Source organism: Urocitellus parryii, chromosome 5 (assembly GCF_045843805.1).
Source record: "Urocitellus parryii isolate mUroPar1 chromosome 5, mUroPar1.hap1, whole genome shotgun sequence".
Classification (NCBI taxonomy): Eukaryota; Metazoa; Chordata; class Mammalia; order Rodentia; family Sciuridae; genus Urocitellus; species Urocitellus parryii.
The window spans coordinates 7538845-7562755 of record NC_135535.1 but is presented as its reverse complement, the minus strand read 5'-3'; the positions used below and the strand labels follow the sequence as shown (position 1 = coordinate 7562755).

At 47.8% G+C, this 23911-nt stretch overlaps 1 protein-coding gene across 5 annotated transcripts; it reads left to right on the top strand.

Annotated features, from left to right (window-relative positions):
* The first annotated feature begins 1648 nt into the window (after nucleotides 1-1648).
* Tef (TEF transcription factor, PAR bZIP family member) lies at nucleotides 1649-23796 on the top strand. Of its 5 annotated transcripts, none has more exons than XM_026405889.2 (5): nucleotides 10481-10808; nucleotides 13425-13742; nucleotides 19068-19288; nucleotides 20534-20692; nucleotides 22090-23796. In XM_026405889.2, the coding sequence occupies exons 1-5, from the start codon at nucleotides 10622-10624 to the stop codon at nucleotides 22144-22146; spliced, it is 942 nt and encodes a 313-aa protein (XP_026261674.1). In that variant the 5' UTR covers nucleotides 10481-10621; the 3' UTR covers nucleotides 22147-23796. The 5 variants fall into 5 exon arrangements, with proteins under 5 accessions (XP_026261677.1, XP_026261675.1, XP_026261674.1 ...); XM_026405891.2 differs by having other exon boundaries at nucleotides 10483-10808; nucleotides 21418-23796; XM_026405892.2 differs by lacking the exon at nucleotides 10481-10808 and adding an exon at nucleotides 1649-1826 and having other exon boundaries at nucleotides 20534-23796.
* The last annotated feature ends 115 nt before the right edge of the window (nucleotides 23797-23911 follow it).

Below are 23911 nucleotides of genomic sequence, written 5' to 3'. Positions count from 1 at the left end.
ACCAGGCCTGTCCTTACCCTTACCCACAGTGTGCAGAGCCACCAGGCTCTGGCTGGGAATAGAGCAGGAAGGGGAACTTCCCTTTGTGGTTACAAAGTACCTTCCACTGATCAAAACATATGACTCTTCAAAATATGTAATTAAAAATTTTACATATATACTTTCTGTTGCAAAAATAAACAGTGGAGAGAGAAATAATTTAAAATTTTAAGAGGAGAAAGGGCAGGGATAGAAATGATGTTTCTAAAGTATACTTTATCAAAGAGTTTGAGCTTTAAGCCATGCACTGGGGTTTTTTAATTCAAAATTAATTTTTAGTTAATTGGGGAAAATGACAAAATTTGGGGAGGATTATTATGGAGGAAAGGAAGGCAAATAGAAGTTGAGGATGGTTGGGAGGGAAGAAGCCATAAGACTCTCCTGAAGTATTTTTGATTCTGTTTAAAATGCAATATTGGAGACTAGTGAAGGATGTGGTAGTGATCAGCCACAGAGCAGAAAAACAGATACTTACTGCATCCAACCCATAGCCATGGAACTAAAATCAGAGAATGCAGTCAGTAGTTTTGGAATCGAGACCCAGAATTGTTGTCTGGCTTGTCCAAGATTCCACACCATGGCAGACTCAAGAATCCCTGGCCAAGTCTGGCTTCACTGTGATGCTGGTCAGAAGGATGGCAACATACAGATCCTTGGCTTCACTCATACATTCAAGTGCTGGGGACCACAGAGGTCAGACAGCATCCTAGTGGGAGGATAGGGAAGGGAAAACAACCAATTGCCAACGAGGTCCTCATGGCAGACTGGGAAGCAGGACTTATCATCAGGAAAGCCTGACCCAAGTCTGCAGGGTTGCCCTCCTTTCAGTGCCCACCCTACCTGCCATCTCTGAACTCATCTTCTAGGGTCCTGCCTCTCCCCCGCCCCTCCTTGGAAGACAAGAGAAACTCAGGCTGCAGGTTTTGTCATTTCCAATTGGAGAACAGGCTGCAAGCTCTGCAGATGGTATAAAGCTCCAATTATGCATGCCACATGTACACTCGTGTGCTTTTGAAGGCACGTGTGCATAGCACATACATACTGTCCCAACATGCCACAACCCCTTGAGGCACACAAGCTCACACATGAATGCACAATGCCATTTATGTCCCGGAACCTGCCACACATGCTATCTTTTGTGCTGAGCTGCCTGGGGTGCTGGTCTTGTCTACCATCCTTTCTTCCTGGGGCCTCTGGTCCCAGCCTGGGATGGTTCCCATGGTGTGCCCTTCTCTCCCTTGCGCCTGGGGCTCCAGAACTCCTCTGCCCCACCTCAGTGTCATGCAGGTTTGATGTGGGCATGCTCCATGTGGGCGTGGAGCTCTGCTCACCGTTCTCATCTGGCAGCCCTGGTTATGGCTCCCAGCCTGGGGGAGAACTTCCCTTTGCAAAGTTAGATAACAGGCCGGGTTCTCTGTCAGAGGATTGGCGCTGTGGCTCCACGTGCTACAGCTGGCAGAGAGCCAGGTCCACCCTGCCAAGCAGCGGGAAGGGAAGGCCTGGCTGCAGCAGGAGCTGGCAGGTGGCCGAGCTGGGGGTGGACGGGCCGGGCCAGGGCTGGTGCTGCCCATTGGCTGCCTCAGGCTCCCACCCCGCCTGCCTCCCTAGTCTGCAGCTCCCCCTGGCCAGCCCCTGCCTCTCCAGCTGCTTCTAAACTCCCGGAGCAAGCACCTCCTGCTGGGCCATGTCTAGCTGTGACCGGATCGGAGTGGCCCCTGCCATGGACATGCCTGAGGTCCTCAAGTCCCTGCTGGAGCACTCTCTGCCTTGGCCAGAGAAGAGGACAGGTAGGAGAACAGGAGGTCTGCATTGGCAGGCTGCCTAGGTACCAAAGGGATAGGTTCAGGCACAGGGATAGTGGCAGGACAGACTAGGGAGGGCCCCCCAGCAGGGGTTTGCCCTTGGACCTGTTCTGGACAGAAGATGGGCTGTGGTGCAGAAAAGGCTCTGGGGAGGTGTATGGGTGCCACACCAACTCTGGGGCTACTCATTAGGCATGCTGGCTTTGGAGAGCTGCTGTGGCCAGCATGCAGCCACTGACAGGTGCTGTGCTCATAAGGGACAAGGATAGAACTGAGAGTGCCCTGTTGAAAGAATCCAGCTGATGTTAATTGCTTCTTAAGCTCCCTCCCTCTGCACATTGGGGACAGGCAGAAGAGTGGCAGAGATGGTTGATTTGGGCAGCAAGAGCCTGTGTGTGGAGAAGAAGCTCCACTGGAGGGCTGAACTTAAGGATGGGATGGAAGCTGTTATATAACAGGACCACAAGGCTCCTAGTCCCGCGTTCCTAGGATACCACAGGCAAACATGGGGCGAACAGAGGAGGGTGTGGAACTGGGGCAGCTCTGGCAGCCAGCACCAGGTGTCTTGCAAGTCCTACTTGGGAAACCCAAGAGCCCAGAGTGCTTAGATTTGGGGAGAATTGTTTCTCCAAATCTCTTCTGTTCCAAACATCAGAGGCTCTTTGCTGATGAGATTCTCTCATTACCTTAATCTGTTTTTTCTTTTCTTTTCTTTTTTTTTTTTTTTCAGTGCTAGTGATAGAACCCAGGGCCTCACAGATGCTAAGCACATTCTCTACCACTGAGCTACACTCCCAGACCCTCCTCATTTCCTTTAAAGGAACCCAGCTGATTTAGGACCCCAGGATGTTCCCTCAGGAAAATTTTCTCAGGCCTCTTCCACCTGTTCTCTCTCACCACCCTGGTTGTCCCCATAAGACGTCTTTCTGCAGGACTCTCTTAGCCACTCCTAAACTTTGGAGCCAGAGGACAGCCTCTGGTCTTCTCTTACTGCTCTAGGGTCAGGCGTGGGCTTTAGTTAAGGAGGGACAACAGGCTCTGTTCCTGTGGAGACACTCTCTGAGAGAGGAGGGTGGCCCCCAGAGTTCATGACAGGGTTCCCTAAGGGCACTCTCATGGATAGTTGAACCCAGGCCTCTTAGACCACAGCCTGTGGTTTCAATGTTGGATTCAAAAGGTGGGCATTACAGAAGGAGTTTCAGCTGCTCACCAGGAGCCCAACTCCTCAGGGAAGGCCCCTGCAACCCAGTCCAATGGACAAACCCCAGCTGGAGTCCACACCCACAAACAGGCCACAGCTGACTTTTTTGCCATCTCTGGGGAGGGCCAGCAGGAAAGCTTTCCAAAAGTTAAGGCAAACTGTATCCTTTTTGGTCCAAGCAGAGGGAAGGCAGCATAGTTCCTCCCTGGCCCTATCTATGTGTCCCAGAATGCCTTGCTACACTGCACGGGACAGCTCCTAGCTAGGCAAAGAAGGATTCTCGGAGGTGACTCAGGGTGCTGCTCCTCAGATGAGGATAGAAGGCCTTTGAAGTGTGGCAGCAGCTGCCGACTGCTAGCTCTGAGCTGGTCGGTCTGCAGAGCCCTGCAACAGCTGAAGAGTCTCTACCCATCACTGTGGAGGGTAGTCAGTCCCAACATTTAGGGAACTTATCCAAGATTTCAGGCAGAACTTTGCCAAGAGTTAACAAGCTCTGGCTAAGAAATAGTCAGGTGTGGTCAGATAGGTCTGATGGGTGTAGGCCAGAGTCTCAGGTCACCTCCTGTGATACCTCAATGAAAGAGCACAAGGTCCCATAGGACAATTGCCTGTAGCCAACTAGGGAGATAAAATGAGGGGAAGCAGGCAGAAGAGCCAAAGGTGTCACAAAGCCCCATCCACATTACTGCCCCCACCCTAAAATCACCACTTTCCAAAGCTCTCAGACTCTCCAAACCATTTCTAAAAATAAAAATGGTTTACCTGAAAGAGTAGATGAGAACACACCCATCACAGTGAACTCAATTCTAAGTAGTTGCATGGGTACTTGAAAGGCTGAGGTCAAAGCATCTTCCTTCCCCATTTCCCACCACTCTGGCTTTGACCTCAATTGGAAGTCACAGCTGCTTCTATGTGAAAGGGGATGGTTTCTCCTGGGAGACTATTTACAAAATCCCCCTCTTCTCCTCCTTTTCCCACGTAGTGACTGCAGCCCAGTTACATTATGGGCAGAGTATATCTTCAGTGGGACAGGTTTCAGAGAAGAGCCACACGGTGTGAGAAATTCTAGGTGTGCCTTTGCAGAACTGCTCTCCTGCAGCCTCATGGTGGTTTTCTAGTTCAAGACAACCCCTGACGCTCATGTGGGGCCGCTCTCCCCCTTGCTGCTCCTGGGCCTTCTAGTGCAGTCTGTGCAGACCTCTGCCTCTCTCTCATCCTGCATTGGCAGCCTGACCAAACCTGGGATTCCCTTGGTTTCTTAGAGGCCCTTCCTCTGGGCCACCAGTTCAAATAATTTCCCTTCGGGCAGAGAATCACATGCCTAGCAAAAGGGTGGATCCATACCCTGACTCAGTTTCCCTTTCCTGGTTTCTGAACCCTGAGCCCTAATCATACTTTTCTTTCCTCTGCTCCCTCTTTCTCTGGAGAGTCCTCTTCTGAGAGTGATTCAGTCTCAGATGCTTACTCCATCATTTGTTCCTTTCTTCTTCAGCTTCTGGAAAGACGCTGAGACCCAAGACTCTACACATACCCTTAGCTCCTTGTACCCCACCTTCTCTCAAGCCCTGGAGCCTTGGCTGTGCTCAGAGGCACCCCTGCCCATCTTCTTACCTTTTCCACTTATCCAGGCCTCCCTTTTAGAGAGCTGTGAATCATGAATGCATACTTTAAACAAGAACTTGAGCTGGGCAGGCAAGGTCCCCACCCCAGGGCACTCTTAAACCATGACCACATCTGGGCAAAGCAGAAAGATCCTAGAAAGACAGCAGAGAGCTTCCAGAGACAGGACTGCTACCCACTGGTTGGGTGGACTTGCCTCCCACTCTCCATCTCCTTTCTTTAAAGTGAGGAAAAGGATACCTGTGTCACAGTCTTGCTGCCATGACTAAATGAGTTGTCCCACATGAAAGTGGTATAAATTGTGTAGTGCCACGCTGTTTTCTCTGAAAGGCAAAAAGCAGCTTGGCCTGGCACGTTCCTTCCACTTGCATCACATTTACAATCTTACCCTCCCTCCCTTCTTCCACCTTCCTTTGAAGAGTTGAATGTTACAAGTCTGTGCACATACACGGGGCTGTCTCCTTGGAAATGCATGCTGAGGCTCCCAGGACATGGTGCCATTGGCCCTGCACCAAATGGGACAGCCCAGATGTGGATAATAGGCAGAGTAACAAGGGGACTTGCTGGGACAGAGGCAGAGTGCAAGGGAGGGGACCTTGGTATGGTCCTCTGGGCGGATGAAGTAAATGGACTAAGGGTGGACTCAGTATGGCCCACGCGGCCCTGAGCTTGGCCCTGAGTAGCAGTCCGTCTGGGGACCCCTACAGCCTGGGGGAACCAGGGCAAAACTAAAAATGTATGGAGTTTGCTTCCAGGGAGAAGGAAATGGGATGGGATCTTCTGTGTGCTAGATGTGTTGACTCATTTAATACTCACTTCAACCTTCTAAAAAGTGTATTTTCCTATTCTGAAAATTAACTGAGCGAGATTGGCCACCTTTAGGCCAGTAAGTAGACTAGCCTTTTTTTTTTCTTTTTTTTTTTTTTTTCCTCTTTCAATGCTAGGGATGGAACCCAGCCGGGCCTCATGCATGCTAGACAAGCTTTCCACCACCACTAAGCTTCACACCTAGCCCAGTGGGCCCGCCTCTTTTCTTCCCTCTTACTTTAAACCCTTTCTTCTGCCTATTCCCCCTCACCAATCAAAAATGTGAGAAACTACTCTTCACCAAGCTCCAGACACTGATGGCAGTGTCAATCACTGCCACTTCCAGGTGACTTTGCATTGGACTGGACCCAATGCTAGGTTGCTGAAAGAATGACCTGTCAGTCATGTGCCAGGAATTGTGCTACACATTTCTGTCACTCTCTGTGCAAGAGAGTGTGTTTGATTCTTCATTCTATGGATGAAGAGATAGATGTTTGGAGATGGGAAGGTCACACAGTTGTCAAGGGGGTCAAGTCCAGTTCCTCCCCCTTCCAGGTTCAAGTCTACCTATAGGACTCCCTGGTCTCTAAAACCATGTCTCCGGGCAGAACTTCTAGGTCATTCAATCATTCATCATTTGCTTTTTGAGCATTTGCTTCACTTGTGGCTCAGGTGTGAATGAGATGAACACTGTACTGGCTCAATGGTGTTTGCAATCTATTGGGGAGAGACAGTCAAGAGATAGCAACTGGGGTGCAGTGTGCCGGGGGGGGGGGAGCTCTGTGAGGAGCGACATTTAGGCTAAGGCCTGGAGGGGAAGAAAGAGCCTGCTACATAAGGAACTTTCAGTCTGGAGGAACATCATCTGCAAAGGTTCTTTCCTGGGTCAAGAAAGACTAAATTGACTAAGGAATAAAAGGGGAAGAAGAGCAAGAGGGAGAGAAGATGAGATGGGGTTGGAGAGACCCAGAAGGTGAGAGCCTACAAAGCCTTTAAGGTCCTAAAGTGACACTGATAAGTCCCTGTGTCTAAGAGCCCACTCACCCTCACTTATTCCTGGAGAAGTGGCTGGTGGGAGGCATGCAGTATCCCCAGAACAACTCAAGATGGAATTATGGTACAAGTTAACTTTAACTGACCACTTGCTTATGCACCATGCACTGATGGCAGTGTCAATCACTGCCCTCTTCCAGGTGACTTTGCATTGGATCAGACCCAATGCTAGGTTGCTGAAAGAATGACCTCAGCATTGTGCCTACTGACTACTTTATTTCTTACGCTTAGGCACAGAAAGGTCAAGTATGATGCCCAAGATCACACAGGAAATAACTAAAGGAGGAATCAGACCAGGTGGTCAGGCTCTGAAGCCTGCACCCTACCACTGTACCACCAACAGCTTTGGCTGGAGAAACCAGGGCTGTCAGGTGGTGGCTGTTGAGAGGTAGCAGAGGCTGGAGGTAAGGGCTTCTCTCTGGAAAGAGCATTCCTATGGCAATTCCATGTGTAATCTGAACCCTGGGAGTGCACAAAATGCAAGCCAAACAGGAAACAAGTCCTCTTGAGTGTCTGGAAGAGATGGGCAAGAATTTTAAAAGAGCCTTCACCCACCACTTCTCCCCTAGAACACAGTGAGACCTAAGGCATATGCACCTTAGAGCCCAGAGTTACGCAGCCATAGGTATGCAGGCCAGAAAGAGCTGCTGGTGAGGATGGTGCTGGAGGACTTACAGAAAGTTGGCTCACATTTGTAATTCCAGGTTCCACTGTGAATCACAGTGACTGTTATTTAACATTAATAATGCTCCAAATGTATGGAACTTGGCTCTGAAAGGTTTTTTTAACCTTCCTACCAGCACCAACTACAGGAAGCAAGCCAAGAAATATTTACTGTTACTATCCTGAACACTAGTGTGCTTGCCTGCTTTTGGTACTAGCAAGGACCACAGATGGCTGGGCTTTGTTAGAGCTCAGGTTGGGTTGGTTAGCAGGTTTCTGCACAATGAAGAACAGAATTCAAATCCAGTTCAAATCTGGAAAGCAAGACATTTTCTCATCCTGTTTTGGCTCTAACTTAGATTCTATAATCAAACCTTTGGTTGTCACACCCAAAATTATAACCCAACACAACCTGAAGGCAAGAGTGGATGCCCACACACTCCATCCTATTTATTACTGTTCTAGTTGGGCATTTGACATTGTCTATCACAGATAATCCTCATAGCCGCCTTATGAGGGAGCATTTCCCTCTGTTTCCAAGAGGAAAATAACTGAGACATTGAAATCATCTGCCCAAGGCCACATGGCTACTCAGTGGGTGAGGGGAGTCATTCCCCAGGCCTGCCTCCCAAATCACCAGTATCACATTACCTCAGGACCTGTACTTCCTGAGAACCTATTGCTACAGAAGGTACCACTTCATTCCTTGAAAGTGCTAAGTAGGTAATGATGTTCTTTTTATGGAGTTTCTTTTCTTCATAGGGCTCACAAACACTATAGAAATTGGCTTCATTTCTCCACTAATAGAAGGCGCAAGACCATAGAGTTATTCCCACACTACTGACAAATGTAAAGACAAGCAGTGGATTCTTGTTTTGTTTGGGGGTACTGGGGATTGAATTCAGGAGCACTTGGCCCTTTGAAGTTTGTTTTGAAAGAGCTCTAGGTTAGTTTCTCCTAAAGAGTTTAGCCACATTAAGAATTCCTGCTAACAACAATTTTACAACACACAGGTTTTTCTAAACACAATACTATTTCCACAGTGGATCTATACCTATCAGTTTTAGCAAAATTTTAACTATCATTTGTTGCAAGCTTGCAACTGTACAATTACATATTGGCCCATGGAAACACTCTAATGTAGATCCTGTCCTTACTCCATTTAGGTATTTATTCCTTATACAGGAGTCCAGAAAGGTGACACAATCAACTGGAGGCATCAGATTCAGAAAGTGATCTAAGTCTAATTAGTATTACTATAGGAACCTGAGTTTGGGAGTCGAACTCCAGTCATCCTGTCCCTACCACTACCAAGTCCTCCAAATTTCTTGCTTTCTTTCTAGGCCTGCTCAGCTACTCAACTTTTTTTCCCCTCAACTCCCAGGGAAATTCTGATTCCATCAACTTTTTGCTGCATTCCTGCGTCTACCCCAGGAACCAAGAACTACCTTTCTGCTGTTTCCCCAGCCCCTCCCACGGGAAGCCTGGATCCCTTGAAGGGACACAAGACAACAAGTCAAAGTCCCTGCCCCCTCTGGGTGTTTAAACTGGGAAAGTCTAGTACTGTTTGGGTTTGAAGCACGGTATGATTTGTACTATGGAGGTACAAAGTTCTGAGGGCTCCCTAGGAGCAGCTTCCTGTAAGGGCTTTACATCCGTGCGTTCCTTCGTTTTACACGGTTCCTGAGGAAATCCCAGGGAGTGTTTATATTTTAAGAGGGGGTGGTTCTGCCACAAAATGTGGGATGGGATCAATACCTGTGTAAAGAATTTTTTTTTTTTTAACTTATGAAAAAGGTAGGGGCAATCTTGGGAAGAAGAGAATTCAGAGCTGTTTGGGTCTGTGGATACTCTAGCCCAACCTCCTAATTTCATGGTTGAAGAAACAGGCTCAAGTGGAGCCACTGGACTTTCCCAAGGTCACAAGCTAGTGGGGGTTGGATGGAAGCGTGACCCGAGCCCTGGCTCTGGACTGGGCCTCACGAACGCTCCCTCCACGCTAGTGTTGTTTATCTGGCAGCCACGCCCGCTCCAGAAGCCAGATCAGTGGGCAATCCGACACCGGTTTCAGCGGCTGCCAAGCCTGCTCCGGCAGACCTTACCGCTGGGACCCGGGACCCGGGACCCGCAGGCTGCCTGCCCTCGGCCAACCTCTGGGTCGCGTGGGAGGAGAAGTGCTGGCCGGGCTTTGCGTCCCTGTCCCACGACCCAGGGCAGAGTCCCCGGAACATTAAGGCCGGCCCAGCGCCTCCGCCCCTCCCCGCCGCAGCCCGCACGTGCGGCGCCTCGTGCACCAACGCCGGCCCCGCCCTCAACCCCCATTGGCTGCTCTGTGCCTTCCCCCACGCGGCCTGGCTCGGCTGCGGCTCCACGTGACCCACAGGCCGGCCTAGCGCTTCCAGCCCCGCCTGCCTCCCGTGGTGCGTCCGGGAGGTTGCGAAAGTGGGATGAGAGGGAAAAGACGATGCAGTGGCTTGGGAGAAGGGCGAAGGTTACGAAGACGGGGAGCGAAGAATGCATTGGGGAACGGGCGGCCGCCGTGGAAGGCCTACAAAACAGACTCCAGCAGGGCCCAGCCAGGGACCCCGAGCAGGCTGGCGCACCTCACCTGGCCCCGCACGTGTCTCACTAGCCCTAGCCTCCCGGCCAATCCCGGCCCGCGAGGCCGCGCCCAGCCCCTCGCGGAACGCACCAATCCAAAGCTGCCGACCGGGACCGCTGGCCTGGACTCATGAATAATAAATGTAGCCCGGGCCTGTCCGCGGGCGGGGCGCGGATGAGGGAGGCGGGGGTGCGGCGGCGCGCCTGCGCAGGAGCCGCCCGTGTCGGCAGCTGCGGCGGGTCGCGCGGCTCCGGCCCATCTCGGGGGGCGGGCGGACGGGGGAGGTGAGGCGCGCGAGCAGGGCGCAGGGCACGATGTCCGACACGGGCGGCGGGAAGAAGCCGCCTGTAGAGCCGCAGGCGGGACCGGGCCCGGGGCGCGCAGCTGGGGAACGGGGCCTGCCGGGCTCCTTCCCTCTGGTCCTGAAGAAGCTGATGGAGAACCCCCCGCGCGAGGCGCGCCTCGGTGAGGGGGGGGCATCCGCGCGTGCCTGGGGGCGGGGTTCCTGCAGGGGCGGGGCCTCGTGAGGGCGGGGCTGGAGAAATCGGAGGTCGGGGTGAAGTGGTCCAGCGGAGGGGGATGGGGCCCCGGGATGACGAGGGGCCTGCAAGACGAGGCCGGAGATTGGGAGAGGAAGACAGAGGGCGAACCGGAGAGACTGGGACGGGTGGGGCTTAGCGGGGAAGGGTCTGAAGAGAGGGGATGGGGGCGTGAATTGGAGTTCGTGTAGGGGTTACACAGGAGACAGGGGGACCGGAGCAGCCACTTACATGGCGCTCCAGGGCGCCTCCCCTGGGGCCGCCTGCATCAGAATACCCGGAACGCTGGCCTAAAATGCCGGTTCCTGGGCCCCACCCAGTTTGCGGATCCTGGATAGGACTCTGCATTTTAGGGAGCACCCCTCCAAACCTCTGTGGTTTCATAGTCCAGCAAAGTTTGAAGAGCATTGGTCTGCTAAGCAGATTGTCTGTGCATATGGCCTTGTCCCTTTCTGGGGGAGAACGAGTCTTCCTTCCAGGGGGTGAGTATTCCGCTATTAAATCCTCTAATAGGTATCTATGGGCTGCTGCTGAGGTGCAGGTAGGGGAGTTGTGTGGGACCAGCCACAGGGCACCTTCTAGCGGGGCAGGTTTGGGGGAGGCAGGGGTGGAATGAGAGCCAAAATGAGGCCAGTGAGATCCTTCACTTGGTTGGTTTGGGCGACAATAGGCTTTGGAACCACAAATAGCAGGACTGAGTTTCATCTTATTGCCCAGGTCCCAGGGGCCTTTGTGGAAAGCAGGTTTGGCCCTGGTTTTTGGCCTGGGAGATGAGTTTCAGACAACAGCAGGAGTGCTACTTATAGTGGGGTTTAGGTGCTTTAGGGTCTACTTTCATTCTGAGACCTTTAGATTGTTACATTGACCCATCAGTGTAATTCAGGGATTTGGGAAGGGATGGGCCTTTTGAAAATTGTCAGACCTGAGTAATTAATTTTCTTTTTAAAAATGCCATTTCTCTTCCTTTCCTAGATGAGTTCTGAGGCTCCCATTCCTATGGCTGTCACTGTTGGGTTATAAATAGCTTTAGCACATCAGGTGAAGCCAGGCTTTCTCCTGCTTCAGGACCTCCTCTGTACAGACCTTTCTGTTTGTTTTCAAGATGATGCTTTGTTCCAAATCTTGGGACTGAGACAAACTTCAAGGACAGGTGTTCACATCTGGCAGGTTCTTGTTTAAGATTACCAGATAATAACCATCCATAACAGTAATTCAGAGTGTTCACAGATCAGTTTGACATGATCTTACTTCATGTAGACTTCCATCACAGCCCTGTAGGGTATTACCCTCACTTTGCAGTTGAGGAAAGTTGAGGTACAGAAAGGTAGGGATGCTTTCTCAAGGCTTTATGGCTCTCAGTTTGTTCTTTCTACTATAATGAACACAATCACTGGTGTCAATACTGTCACCTATTTGAGTGATGAACAAATCCTCTTAAAATTAAAACCAATTTTTAAAAAGTATTGATTTAAAATACTCTCGAATATTTAGACTAGGCAAAACCTGGAACCTACTGTTGCTTGTCTTTCAGGACAGCTGCTTTTTTTTTTTTTTTTAATCAACACCCTTCTGCTTCCATTGATCCCAAGTGCCCCCACCCAACAGAAGTCATTTCTGTGTAGAATATGGTGTCAGGATCTCAAGGGAGAAGAGCAAGAAGGTCATCTGGTACCCAGAAGCCATGGGCTTTTTACTTTCCAGTTAGTTGTAAACCAAGTCCTGGTACAGAATACAGTTTCAGGAATTCAGACTAAGTCATATTAGAAGCCATGACCAAATTATGTTTGCTAAAAACTCCATCTTCTTAACTCACTAGGTGTGTCCATTTTTACTGGACCAACAGGCTGCTTTTTGGCTGATTGTGGTCTAGGAGTCCATGCATGACTGGTTTACATTTCCAACATAATGGTATTTGATTTCTCCTTTTCACTTCTAAATCCAGAGTTCAAAGTTGTCTCTCTCAATTTTGAAAACCCATTATGAACTTGTCATGATTTTTTCTCCCACTTCACTGATTAGCCTCTCTGTCACTTTGATTTCCTTTCAGTCTTGTCACATTTTTCTCTTGTCTTTTTTTCTTAATTGCTCTCTCTTGGATATCCACATTTATAACTTTTTCACTAAGATAATTAGGTGGAATCTGGTCCTTACTAACTGATTAGTTTTGTTTTTCATAGGAGCAGTATCATCTTCAGCTCCATGCTTCTCCTTTCTCCCAGAAAACCTGCCCTTAGTCTTTTCTGTTTATTCAGGAATAAAGGTCTCTTGAAATGGTTGCTCTGAAAAAGGTCCTGAAAAGACAGCTCCAGATTCTCTCAATTCAGTAAACCTAAAGTGAATTCTGTTTGTAAATTCAGTATTCTTCATTCAGTATACGCATCTTCCTTTGGTATTTGATTTCTCCTGTCTGTGGGGTAGACAGCCCACTGTCTGTCTACCTCTTTGTTGGACCCTGTCATCCAGAACTGAACCAGACATAACCCCTGCTTTCAGTGAGTTCACAGTAGTAGAGAGCACCTGCTGTTTGCCTGGACTTTATACCGATATTTTCAAATGTTTAATCTTCACCAAAGAGGCTGCTTTATCCTTATTTACAGTGGAAGATACTGAGTAACATGGCCAAGGTCATATATCACATAGCTAATGAGCGGCAGCCCTGAGTTGCTAAGGAGAAGCAGACTGAAGGAGGCAGGACAGTAGAACACAAAAGTTCTTGGCCTGAGGACCTTAGCCTTTTCCACACTAAAAAAAAAAAATCAGAAAAAGACAAAAAATTCTATACCCTTCCTCAAAGTCTCTCTCCAGCAGGTGCTGTTCCCACAGCCTATTCTGCATTAACCCTTGGTTCACATCAGGCCTCAGAGCATGTGGCTAGCATTCCAGAAAGGCCAGGCACAGAAGGAGGTGTGATGCCATCTCTAAAGGAGACTAGCCACTGATTAAAGCACCAGGTTGTAGCTGGAACACAGGTTGGGCCCTTGAAATGCATGGGATGGAATCAGACTGGAGAAAGATGGATCTGTCCTGAGGCTCACAGCCCACCTACTGGGACCAAGTTTCCCTCTTGTGTGGTGTCTCATCACAAATTTTGTTTGCAGATAAGGAAAAGGGGAAGGAAAAGCTGGAGGAGGACGAGGCGGCGGCAGCCAGTACCATGGCTGTCTCAGCCTCCCTCATGCCACCTATCTGGGACAAGACCATCCCCTACGACGGCGAGTCTTTCCACCTGGAGTACATGGACCTGGATGAGTTCCTGCTGGAGAATGGCATCCCTGCCAGCCCTACTCAACTGGCCCAGAACCTGTTGCTTCCTGTGGCCGAGCTAGAAGGAAAAGAGTCCGCCAGCTCTTCCACAGCATCCCCACCATCCTCCTCCACTGCCATCTTTCAACCCTCTGAAACCGTATCCAGCACAGGTTGGTGACAGGCCTTTGGGCAGGGCCACCTGTCCCATCTAAGGAGTCCACTTCCCACTTAGGACGACTATGTCCACACACCCAGTGAGCCACTCCTCTGAAAGGAGATCCTGGTAGGCTGCAGTGTGGAGGAACCCTTTGATCCCCACCTTCCAGCTGTGTTCCCCGAGGCTGGAGAAAAATAGTAGTCACACCAGCAGCAGTCAGAGGTCTTCTATTGGTTGATGTGCTGCAAATGATCAGGACAGTGAAGTCAGCCTTTCAGGTGTGAAGCTTTGCAGGAGGAAAATCCTGTTCTGTGTATCCTTGATGCTGCTGTTTTATCCCAATTACCTGCATTTTGCAACAAATTATCAGAACATTTAGGCAGTATCATTAATGCCATTGTTGTCATCATAATTATCATTGTAAGTGCTAGCATTTATTTTGCTTTATTCTGTGTCAGACAGTAATACATCAAAAATCATCAAAAGAACCATATGAAATTAGTACTATTATCCCTGTTCTGCAGGTGAGGAAACTAACCTGTGAAGCCCCTTGATACGCAGAGAAGTGCCTTTCCCAGGTCACATATTTGGTAGGTAGTGGAGGCAGCACTTGAGCGTAGGATATATGGCTCTATAGACAGGTACTGCTTAGGTGGTACTGGTCTAAAGAAGGCATTCCTGGGCTGGAGATGTGGCTCAGCGGTAGCGCGCTCGCCTGGCATGCGTGCGGCCCGGGTTCGATCCCCAGCACCACATACCAACAAAGATGTTGTGTCCGCCGAGAACTGAAAAATAAATATTAAAAAAAATTCAAAAAAAAAAAAAGCTTAAATAAAAAAAAAAAAGAAGGCATTCCTGCCACCTGTAAAACATCTTCAGAATACGCCCTTCATCCTCTTGTTGTTCTGTTTTGCCTGTAGGGGTTTGTTTTTATGACCCTTGGACATTAACCTACCAGGGGAGACAAACTCCTGTCTCAGTGGGCTCTGCAGAGCTTTCTACAGGCTCAATTAGAGGTTATACAAGCTGATATGTCCTGATTTGTCACCCAGGGAACCTACACCCAGGAAATTCTCATGCTCTTATTTTTTTAAATTTATGTTTAGTATAGAAAATTTTTCAAATAAAATAACAAACATAAGGGGCTGGGGTTGTGGCTCAGTGATAGAGCATGTGCTTAGCACATGCAAAGCCTTGGATTAATCCCTAGCACCAAAAAAAAAAAAAATAGCAAGAGACTATAATAATTAATGACCTTCCAGTTTGGGGTTGTGGCTCAGCAGTAGAGCACTCGCCTTGCATGTGAGACCCTGAGTTCGATCCTCGGCACCACATAAAAATAAATAAATGAAATAAAGGTATTGTGTTCAACTACAACTAAATAACAATAACAATAATAATGACCTTCCATATAGCCAACTCCCAACTTCAGTTGTTAATTAATAACCAGGTGTTTCCAATCAAATCCTAGCTATTTTATCATTTCATCTATAGATATTTTGACGTGTATTTAAAGTATGAGGGGTTTTTTTATTTTTTATGGGGTTTTTGGTTTTTGTTTTGGTACTGGGGATTGAGCCCTGGTGTGCATAACCACTGAGCCACATCCCCAGCCCTTTTTTATGTTTTATTTAGAGACAGAGTCTCACTCAGTTGTTGTTTTTTTTTAATAACAATTTTTTTTAAAAGAGAGAGGGGGGGGGAGAATTTTTTTTTTAATGTTTATTTTTTAATTATCGACGGACACAACATCTTTGTTTGTACGTGGTGCTGAGGATTGAACCCGGGCCGCACGCATGCCAGGCGAGCGCGCTACCGCTTGAGCCACATCCCCAGCCCCTCACTCAGTTGTTGAGGCTGGTTTTGAACTTGAAATCCTCCTGCCTCAGCCTTTAGAGGGGATGGGTTTATAGATGTATGCCACTGCCCCCCCGCTGTAAAGGTATGAGTTCTTTTTAAAAACTTTTTTTTTTGGGGGGGCTGGGGTTCGATCCTCAGCACCACATACAAACGAAGATGTTGTGTCCGCCGAGAACTAAGAAAAATAAATAAATGAATGTTAATATTCTCTCTCTCTCTGTCCCCCTCTCTCTCTCACTCTCTCTTTAAAAAAAAAAAAAAAAAACTTTTTTTTTTTTTAAATAACAGGTGTTTTTGTTTGTTAATGTTTGTGTTTTTACTTTTATTTTGAGACAGGGTCTCACTAAGTTGCTGAGGCTGGCTTTGAACTTGCAATCCTCCTGCTTCAGCCTCCTAAGTTGCTGGAATTACAGGCATGCACCATTGTACCTGGCTTAAAATACCAATTTTATAGCTGAAATTGACAATAAATCCATTGTGTTCAGATTTTCCAAACTAGAAAACTCTGTAGATGCTCTTCAGCTGTAGAATGGATAAACTGGTGTGTTCATGTAATAGAGTATTCCTCAGCACTGAAAATTAAATGATTGTCATGAGCAACGTGATGAACGATCTTCACAAAGTTGAGTGAAAGATGCCATACACAAAAGCAGACACTTTAACAGTGTACACAGTGGTTGTATCCATTAGTATATGGGAGTTCTAGTTATCAGTCTTTGATTTTAATTTAGAAAAAAATTTTTAACAGTAACATAGTACCTTTTTTTTAATAACTTTATTTTATTTGTTTTTTATGTAGTGCTGAGGATCAAACCCAGTGCCTTGCACACGTGATGTGTGTAATCATGTCATGCCTCACGTGTGCGAGGCAAGTGCTCTACCACTGAGCTACAACCCAGACCTGATTTTAATTTTGAAAACCTTATATTGACAGATCTCCAAAAATACTGTTTCAGTCAAATTAATAACAGAACTGTTACCTTTCTCTCTTCCTAAGTTCCTGCTATGGAAGTCATGTTAAGTAACTTGCTAGAATTTGGTCAATAGAGCTATCCACGGAGAAAAGGGAATTCCTCAAAATTCTTGCCCCCAACCCTTATTTTTATGCACTTTTTGGAAAGTGTCCTCTTTTGTTTACTGAAACTCTCTCCTGTCAGCATTTGCTTCCTGCTGAAAGGCATGCACACATGGTGTCACTTTGAATAGCATTTTCGTTTAGTGGATACCTTGACTGTCTTGCAAGAATGGAGTTTGGCATGCCCCTCTATTCCCAAGTTACCAAGAGGTCCCTGCTTATTCACTCCTCTGTTGCTCGGAACTCTTGGTATTTCACCTACTCTAGCAAGATACAGTGAGTTGATGTGTGTAATCATGTCATGCCTCTCTTTGTTCCGAACTCTCTAGTGGCTTCCCATCTCAAGAGAAAAGTCAAAATCGGCACCATTGACACTTAGACCACAAAATGTTTTGTGGTTGTTGGGATTGGAGCAGGAACTTAGATTTTAATTTTTATATCCTTTGCACTGTTGGACATGTAGCAGCCTCCCTGGCTTCTGCTCACTAGATGCCAGTAGCACCCTTCCAGTCATAACATGGCCACATGTCCCTTGTAGGGCAAACCCACCCCCTCTTGAAAACTCTGGTTTTATTGGAATTAAGCATATGTTTACCTGTAATCATATCCATGTTTCATATCTATCTTATTACTCTCATTTATTCACTCTAGCTATATCATCATCCCTGCCATTCATTTTTTGAACATACCACCCAGCACCTACCTCAGGGTCTTTGCATTTGATATTCATGCTTTCTGAAATATTCTCCCAAATGTCTACATTATTCTCACATTTTTATACATGTTTTAAAATGTCATCTTGTGTAGCCAGGCATGGTAGTGTATGCCAGGAATCCCAGTTACCTGGAAGGCTGAGGTAGGAGGATCTCCAGTTTGAGGCCAGCCTAGACAACTTAATGAGACACTATCTCAACATAAGTGTTTTTAAAAAAGGAAAGGGAATGTAGTTCAGTGGTATATCTTTTGCCTAGCATGTGTGAGGCACTGAGTTTGATCCCCAGTACTTAAAAAAATAAATTGTATAATGTCAGTCATTCCCACTAGAATAATATTCCATGAAAGAGAGATTTTTTTTACCAGTTGTACTGTTTTGTCATTGTAAGACAGTACCTGAACCAGGCACAGTGTGCATGCCTGTAATCCCAGCAGCATGGGAGGCTGAGGCAGGATGATGAGTTCAAAGCCAGCCTCAGCAACTTAGTGAAGCAGTAAGCAACTTAGCAAGACCCTGTCTCTAAATAAAATATAAAAAAGGGCTGGGGGGCTGGAATTGTGGCTCAGTGGTAGAGCACTTGCCTGGCACATGTGAGGCTCTGGGTTTGATCCTCAGCACTGCAAATAAATAAATAAATATCCATTGACAAGTTAGTTTTTTTTTTTTTTTTGGTTTTGTTTTTTTTTTTTTTTTGGTTTTTTGGGGTTTTTGTTTTGTTTTAAAGCAGGGGCTTGATGTGGCTCAGTGGTTAAGCACCCTGGGTTCAATCCTCAGTACCAAAAAAAAGACAATGCCTGACAGTATTTGGCATATAGTTGGTGTTCATTAAATATCTGTTGACTGAATATATTGTGCACTCCTATCAGTAGCATTGAACAAAGAGGCCAAAGGTTTAGTTTGTTTTTAAAAATATAACACTTATCTCTAGTAATACACAACCTTTGAACTCCAAAATTGACTCTAATCCAATGTTCACTATAAAGTGGCAGCCAGATGGGGCAGGGAAGAACAAGCAATCAGAGTCTTCCAGGTCAAGATTCAGATTTTAGTTGAGTCATTAATCTGTGTGATCCCAGAGAAATCTTTAAATTTCCTGAGCCTTAGTATCCTCGTCTATCAAGTTAACAGTCATTTTTCTTTCAGAGTTGTAAGATGAGCATAGTGACAAATGTGTCTCTGGGACTCAAAAGTGGAACCCATGTCCTTGTCCTTGGCCCATTGTAATTCACAGAGAAATTCAGCTGTTTCTCATTACTTGAGACACAGAAAATGGGTATAATGATTTAATGTTTTGCTTAACATATCTTGAGAGGAAAAAACAATTGAAAAATCCTGTGTATTTTGAGAGCCTCTGTTTCCTTTAGAGCATTCTGTTTCTAAAGGGAAGAATTCTTGGACTGTGATATAGCTCAGTGGTAGAGTGTGTAGTTAGCATGAACAAGACTCTGGTTTAATCCCCAGCACAGCAAAAAAAAAAAAAAAAAATCTTGTTTATGTTTTTGAATTGTACTACATGCACCCATCTCCCACCTGACTTAAGAGCTGGTGCTTTCATGGTCTTCTTCCTGCTAAGTAGCAGTAGTTTGTGCAGCCTTGAGATTCCAGCAGATGTCTGGGTGGGTGACACAGAGACTACTCTCTCTTGTCTAGTGAGCTACTTCCAGACCACCTGCCTCTGTGTCTTTCAGAATCTTCCCTAGAAAAAGAGAGGGAGACTCCCAGTCCCATCGACCCCAACTGTGTGGAGGTAGATGTGAACTTCAACCCTGATCCTGCTGACCTGGTCCTCTCCAGTGTGCCAGGTGGGGAGCTCTTCAACCCTCGGAAGCATAAGTTTGCCGAGGAAGACCTGAAACCCCAGCCCATGATCAAAAAGGCCAAGAAGGTGTTTGTCCCTGATGAACAGAAGGTAACCTGGTGTCCTTTTATAAGTAAGGTGTAACAGTTATTCAGGAATTGGGGGGTAGGGTGAGGGTGTAGCTCAGTGGTAGAGTGCTTGCCTATCAAGTATCAGGCCCTGGATTCCATCATCAGCACCACACAAAAAAATAAAGAATGTCGAAGGGGGGACTGGGATGGGGGACAGGACTGGGAATTGTGTTTCCTCATATGAAATTTTATCTGGAGAACATTTCCTCCTTGGGGACACATGAGTTCAGTGTATAGAACCACATCATGCAGCAATTTGGTAGAAGGAAATGTAGTCAGGTGGTGTTTGGCTCCAGTGACTCCCTGTAGTTTGTCTCTCATTTCTGTTGCCTCTGGGGGTGTCAGTGTCCTGCCTCTCTGGATTTAGCCCATCCATTGGGCAAAAGCTCACTCCACTGGAACTGAAGTTGAAGGAGTCTCCATTTGAAGGACAGAAGACAGCTTATATGTTGGCGTTTCCAGGCAGCTCTCAAGCTGATGGTTCCATAGGAACTGATGGGAAGAGGGAACTTCGCAGTTTTTCCATCCTCTCCTCTGAAAAACTGAGAGAAAGGACTTTTCATCTGAGCTTGGAGTCAGGCAGACCTTGGCATAGGCCTCACTTTACTATCTAGTACCCAGGGTGCTTCAAGTTCCTCATCTGTAAAATGGAAACAACTGTACTTACCTCTTGAAGAGGTTTCTAAGACTAATAATAATGGTGACGATACTGGTTAACATGTCACTTTTAGGCCAGGCATTGTTATAAGCACTGTGTACATACTAACTCATTTAATCCTCAAACAACTCTATGAGGTAGTTACTATTGTTATTCCCCTTGTAGAGCTGAGACACTGAGAAGTTAATGCATTTGCATGGTTTTACTGCTAATAAAATTGCAGAGCCAATATTTGAATTTAGGGGACTGGACCCAGGTTGCCGTCCTTTAACTACTGTAAAATACTAAGTGATGTGCCTAAACGTGCTTGATGCTAAAGCAGCACTCCAAAACGACTGGTAAATAGAGACTCCTTCCCTCCACGATGCAACTGCCTGAGGACTTTGTTTCTCATTCTGCCCCTCTGAGGACAGGGCAATGTTTCTTGGCACATGTAGCTCCTTTCCCAGGGTCCCAGCTTTAGTTCTGGCTACATCACTGAATTATAAGGGGAATCTGGGTGGTAGGAGGGAAAGATTGGATTCCCTAACAGGGAAAATGAAACCCACAGAGGCTACTCTCCCACAGGATGAAAAATACTGGACGAGACGCAAGAAGAACAATGTGGCAGCTAAAAGGTCACGGGATGCCAGACGCCTGAAGGAAAACCAGATCACCATTCGTGCAGCCTTCCTGGAGAAGGAGAACACAGCCCTCCGGACGGAAGTAGCAGAGCTACGCAAGGAGGTGGGCAAGTGCAAGACCATCGTGTCCAAGTATGAGACCAAGTATGGGCCCTTGTAACCCGTGCCCCGCCCAGGCTGGGCACTGCCTGCCCCTTAGACCTCTACCTGGGGGCTCCGTGAACCCCACACATGCGTGGAGACTTAGGACTCGTCCTGGGCGCATAGTGGAGCACCTGCTCCAGGAGCGTTCACGTCTCAGCTTCATTATAACACGGCCAGCGCACGTGACAACTTCCCAGGGGGGTCAGCCTCCTCACTGACAGGGAGCACAAGAGAATCTACGAAGATGGGTGAATCGGCCTAAGTTTCTATTCTTGGATGTCCTGACTGAATTGGAAGGGGACCTCTGGAGTACACATCTCCTTTCACAGGGCGCTCAGGCTTCCTTCGACTCTCCCTCGGTTTCCAGCCTGGGCTGCCGAGGGCTGCCTCTGCAGAATGAGTCATGATCATTGTTACCATTATGTCTTCTCAGGTAGCCTGTGGATTTCCACTTGGTGTGTGTCTGTCATGCACCTCACCCTCCCCAGAAAGTCTGTGAGACAGGCCATCCCCATCTCCCTTGGAGGTAGAAGGGCACACTTGCTCCTCTGTTAGCATACACAGGGTGCCAGGCCACAGGAATGGGTCTCCACAGTCTGGGATGGGGTTGGGGTCTGGGGCCTTCAGCAGAAGTGCACTCAGCCATTCTTAACCCTCATACCCCTTTTCTCTTGGGGCTTTAAGGTCTGACTTCTGGATGCCAGGGAGGAGGCCCTGGGGCCTGGCTTCTTCTACTTGCTGTGGAGCAGCTTCCTGGAGACTGGTCTTTGGGCCTTCTTTGCCAGTGCAGGGGAGACCTTTTTATCTCCTCCTCCAGGCCAGTCCTGGAGGCCACCTGACTCTCTTATTTGTCCCACTAGACTGGCCTCTGGGCCTGTTGTTTCTTTCCACTTGGTAACCATTGTCTTGGATTTAAAAGAATCACCCCCCTCACCTGGGAAGCTTTACCTTCCTGGACCCAAGGTATAGTTTCCGCATGGTGTTTAGAAAACTGGTCTCTATATTACCTTACACTGTGAGCGTGAGAGCTGGGGCCTGTTTCTTGAGAAGCTCCATTTTTTTCTTGCTCTGCTCACCAGTGTGGCCCAGGCCAGATTCCACTCTCCCTGAGGCAGAAGAGATCCTCTCACTTCTTGTATCAGGATTCCTCCTGTGCAAGCTATCAGGTGTTAGCAGGGCAGAGCACCTAGCCAGGAGTCGTCAAGGTCACAATGCAGCTCCCGTGGGATAGCAGGTTCTTGGGGCATTTGCATGGACCTTGGTCCCCACAGTCTTGGTCCCAGAAGTCAGGCCACCTACACCGCTTGGACATAGTGTGGAGCCATTCTTACAGCTATGGCCTCCTCTGCCTCACAGCTGCTCCTTTCTCTTCTGTCCGCCTGGATTTATCCTTTTGCTCTGCCCAGAAGATGAACTAAGGAAACTTGTGGAACCCTCTGCTCATTTGGGCCAGTTTGGGAACCCTCAAGATGGCTGTTTGTTTGCTCAGGGCGGGCAATCTGAGTGAAGAGGAGACAGGTGACGGGTACACTTTGTCATACTTAACACTGGCTTTATTTACAATGGTGGCATCCTGGGCCTGACCTCTAAAGACTTTTTGTAACAGATGTTAAAACCGGGGAAGCTGTCTGGCTGTGGACTGCACCCAGGGGACCCTCCAGGGATCTGCACACCCACCTCTTCTCGAGGCTTGACAAAGGTCCCTGAGGCCAAGGGAGGTCTCCCCTCCCACTGGGCCCCTGACTTTCACTTTGTGGTTCTATAAAAACCATGTGCACACTTTTCACTCTCTTGTGACCACACAGGGCAGTTGCATCCAGCATGTCCGTGTCCTGCCCGGGCAGCTCACCTGCCCGCCCAGCGCTCTCCCTCTGGGCTGGCTGCTCACCCAGAGAGCAGTTCTTCATTTTGTTATTGGTGGATGAGCCTTGAGCTGAAAAGCTCTTCATTTACTTTGGCTAGAAAAATACAAGGTTTGTGTTTTTTCAATTTTTTTTCTTTTTAAAGGATGGACACTTTATCTCTGGATTGTATCTATGTTTGGACCCCAGGGGGTGGGATGGGGGCTTGATGTCTCTCTTCTCCATCCCACCTGCTATCTGTGAAGTGCGCTCCTCTTCTTCCTTCGTGGCAGAGGATGACTAGTTCCTTCCTTAGAAGGAATTTGGTCATTGGACTTTTAGAAGAGCCCCTTAAAAGTTAAGAGCCTGGCAGGAACAGGAAGGAGCATGTCCAGAGGTTGACATTTTGGGGAAAGAAGTACTTAGGTAAGCTTGTTTCCTCCCCTGGCCTAGGAACCAAGACCCTACAGAAAGAGGGTTAGTGCCTGCCTAGTTGCTCTTGGAGATGGGAGTCTCTCTGACTCCCTCCTGGGCCCTCTTCCTCTAGGGTCAGTGGCTGAAGATTTAGGCTCCCGTGCTCAGATCTTTGACATATTCTGGAGAATACCTGGGAGGGGTTTCTTTAAAAAATTAGCATGGGGGCTAGAGAAGCTGACTTAAACTTGTCTTTCCATGGGTTCACCTTGGGCTGGGAAGTGTTGTCAACTTCCTGAGCGTCTTGTCTTCAACTTCCTGGCCACCCCATTGCAACCTCAGAACAGACAAATCATGAATGAACTAGAATGTTGCAAGAATGTACATAAAATAAATGTAAATCTAGATATAGAAAACAAGTTTAGAGAGCCGGCAGCCTTGTGGAGGACCTGGGTAATCCTGTCCTCTGTCAAAGGAAGAGCTTTGCCTGTCTGGCTCCTGCCAGTTGGGGAAGGCATTTAGTAGTGAACTTTAACTTTGGGTCTGCACACCGTGCTGTGAGGTCTGCATACTTTGCTGCAGACGCCTCCCCTCACCCCCAAACAGGCAACTTCTGTAGTCCTCCAGCCTGAGGCCGGATGGCCAGTGTGGGAGCCTGTGGGAAAGGCCCCTTTGTGCTGGGCAGCTCTCCACATGGCCCTGGAGTTTCACTCCCTATGACACAAAGGGCCGAGGAGCTCCTAATTTTCATGGCAAAGCTCCATCCCAGCTCCTTTAACACCTGTTAATTAAGTGCAATAAATTTTTTTAGAAAATGGCAAAGATGACTTCCAGGTGGAGATTGCTATCTTGTGGTGCTGGGGATGCCAGAACACCACTTGGTCTTATTTTTCTAAGTGCATGTGATGTGATAGAGTGTGTGG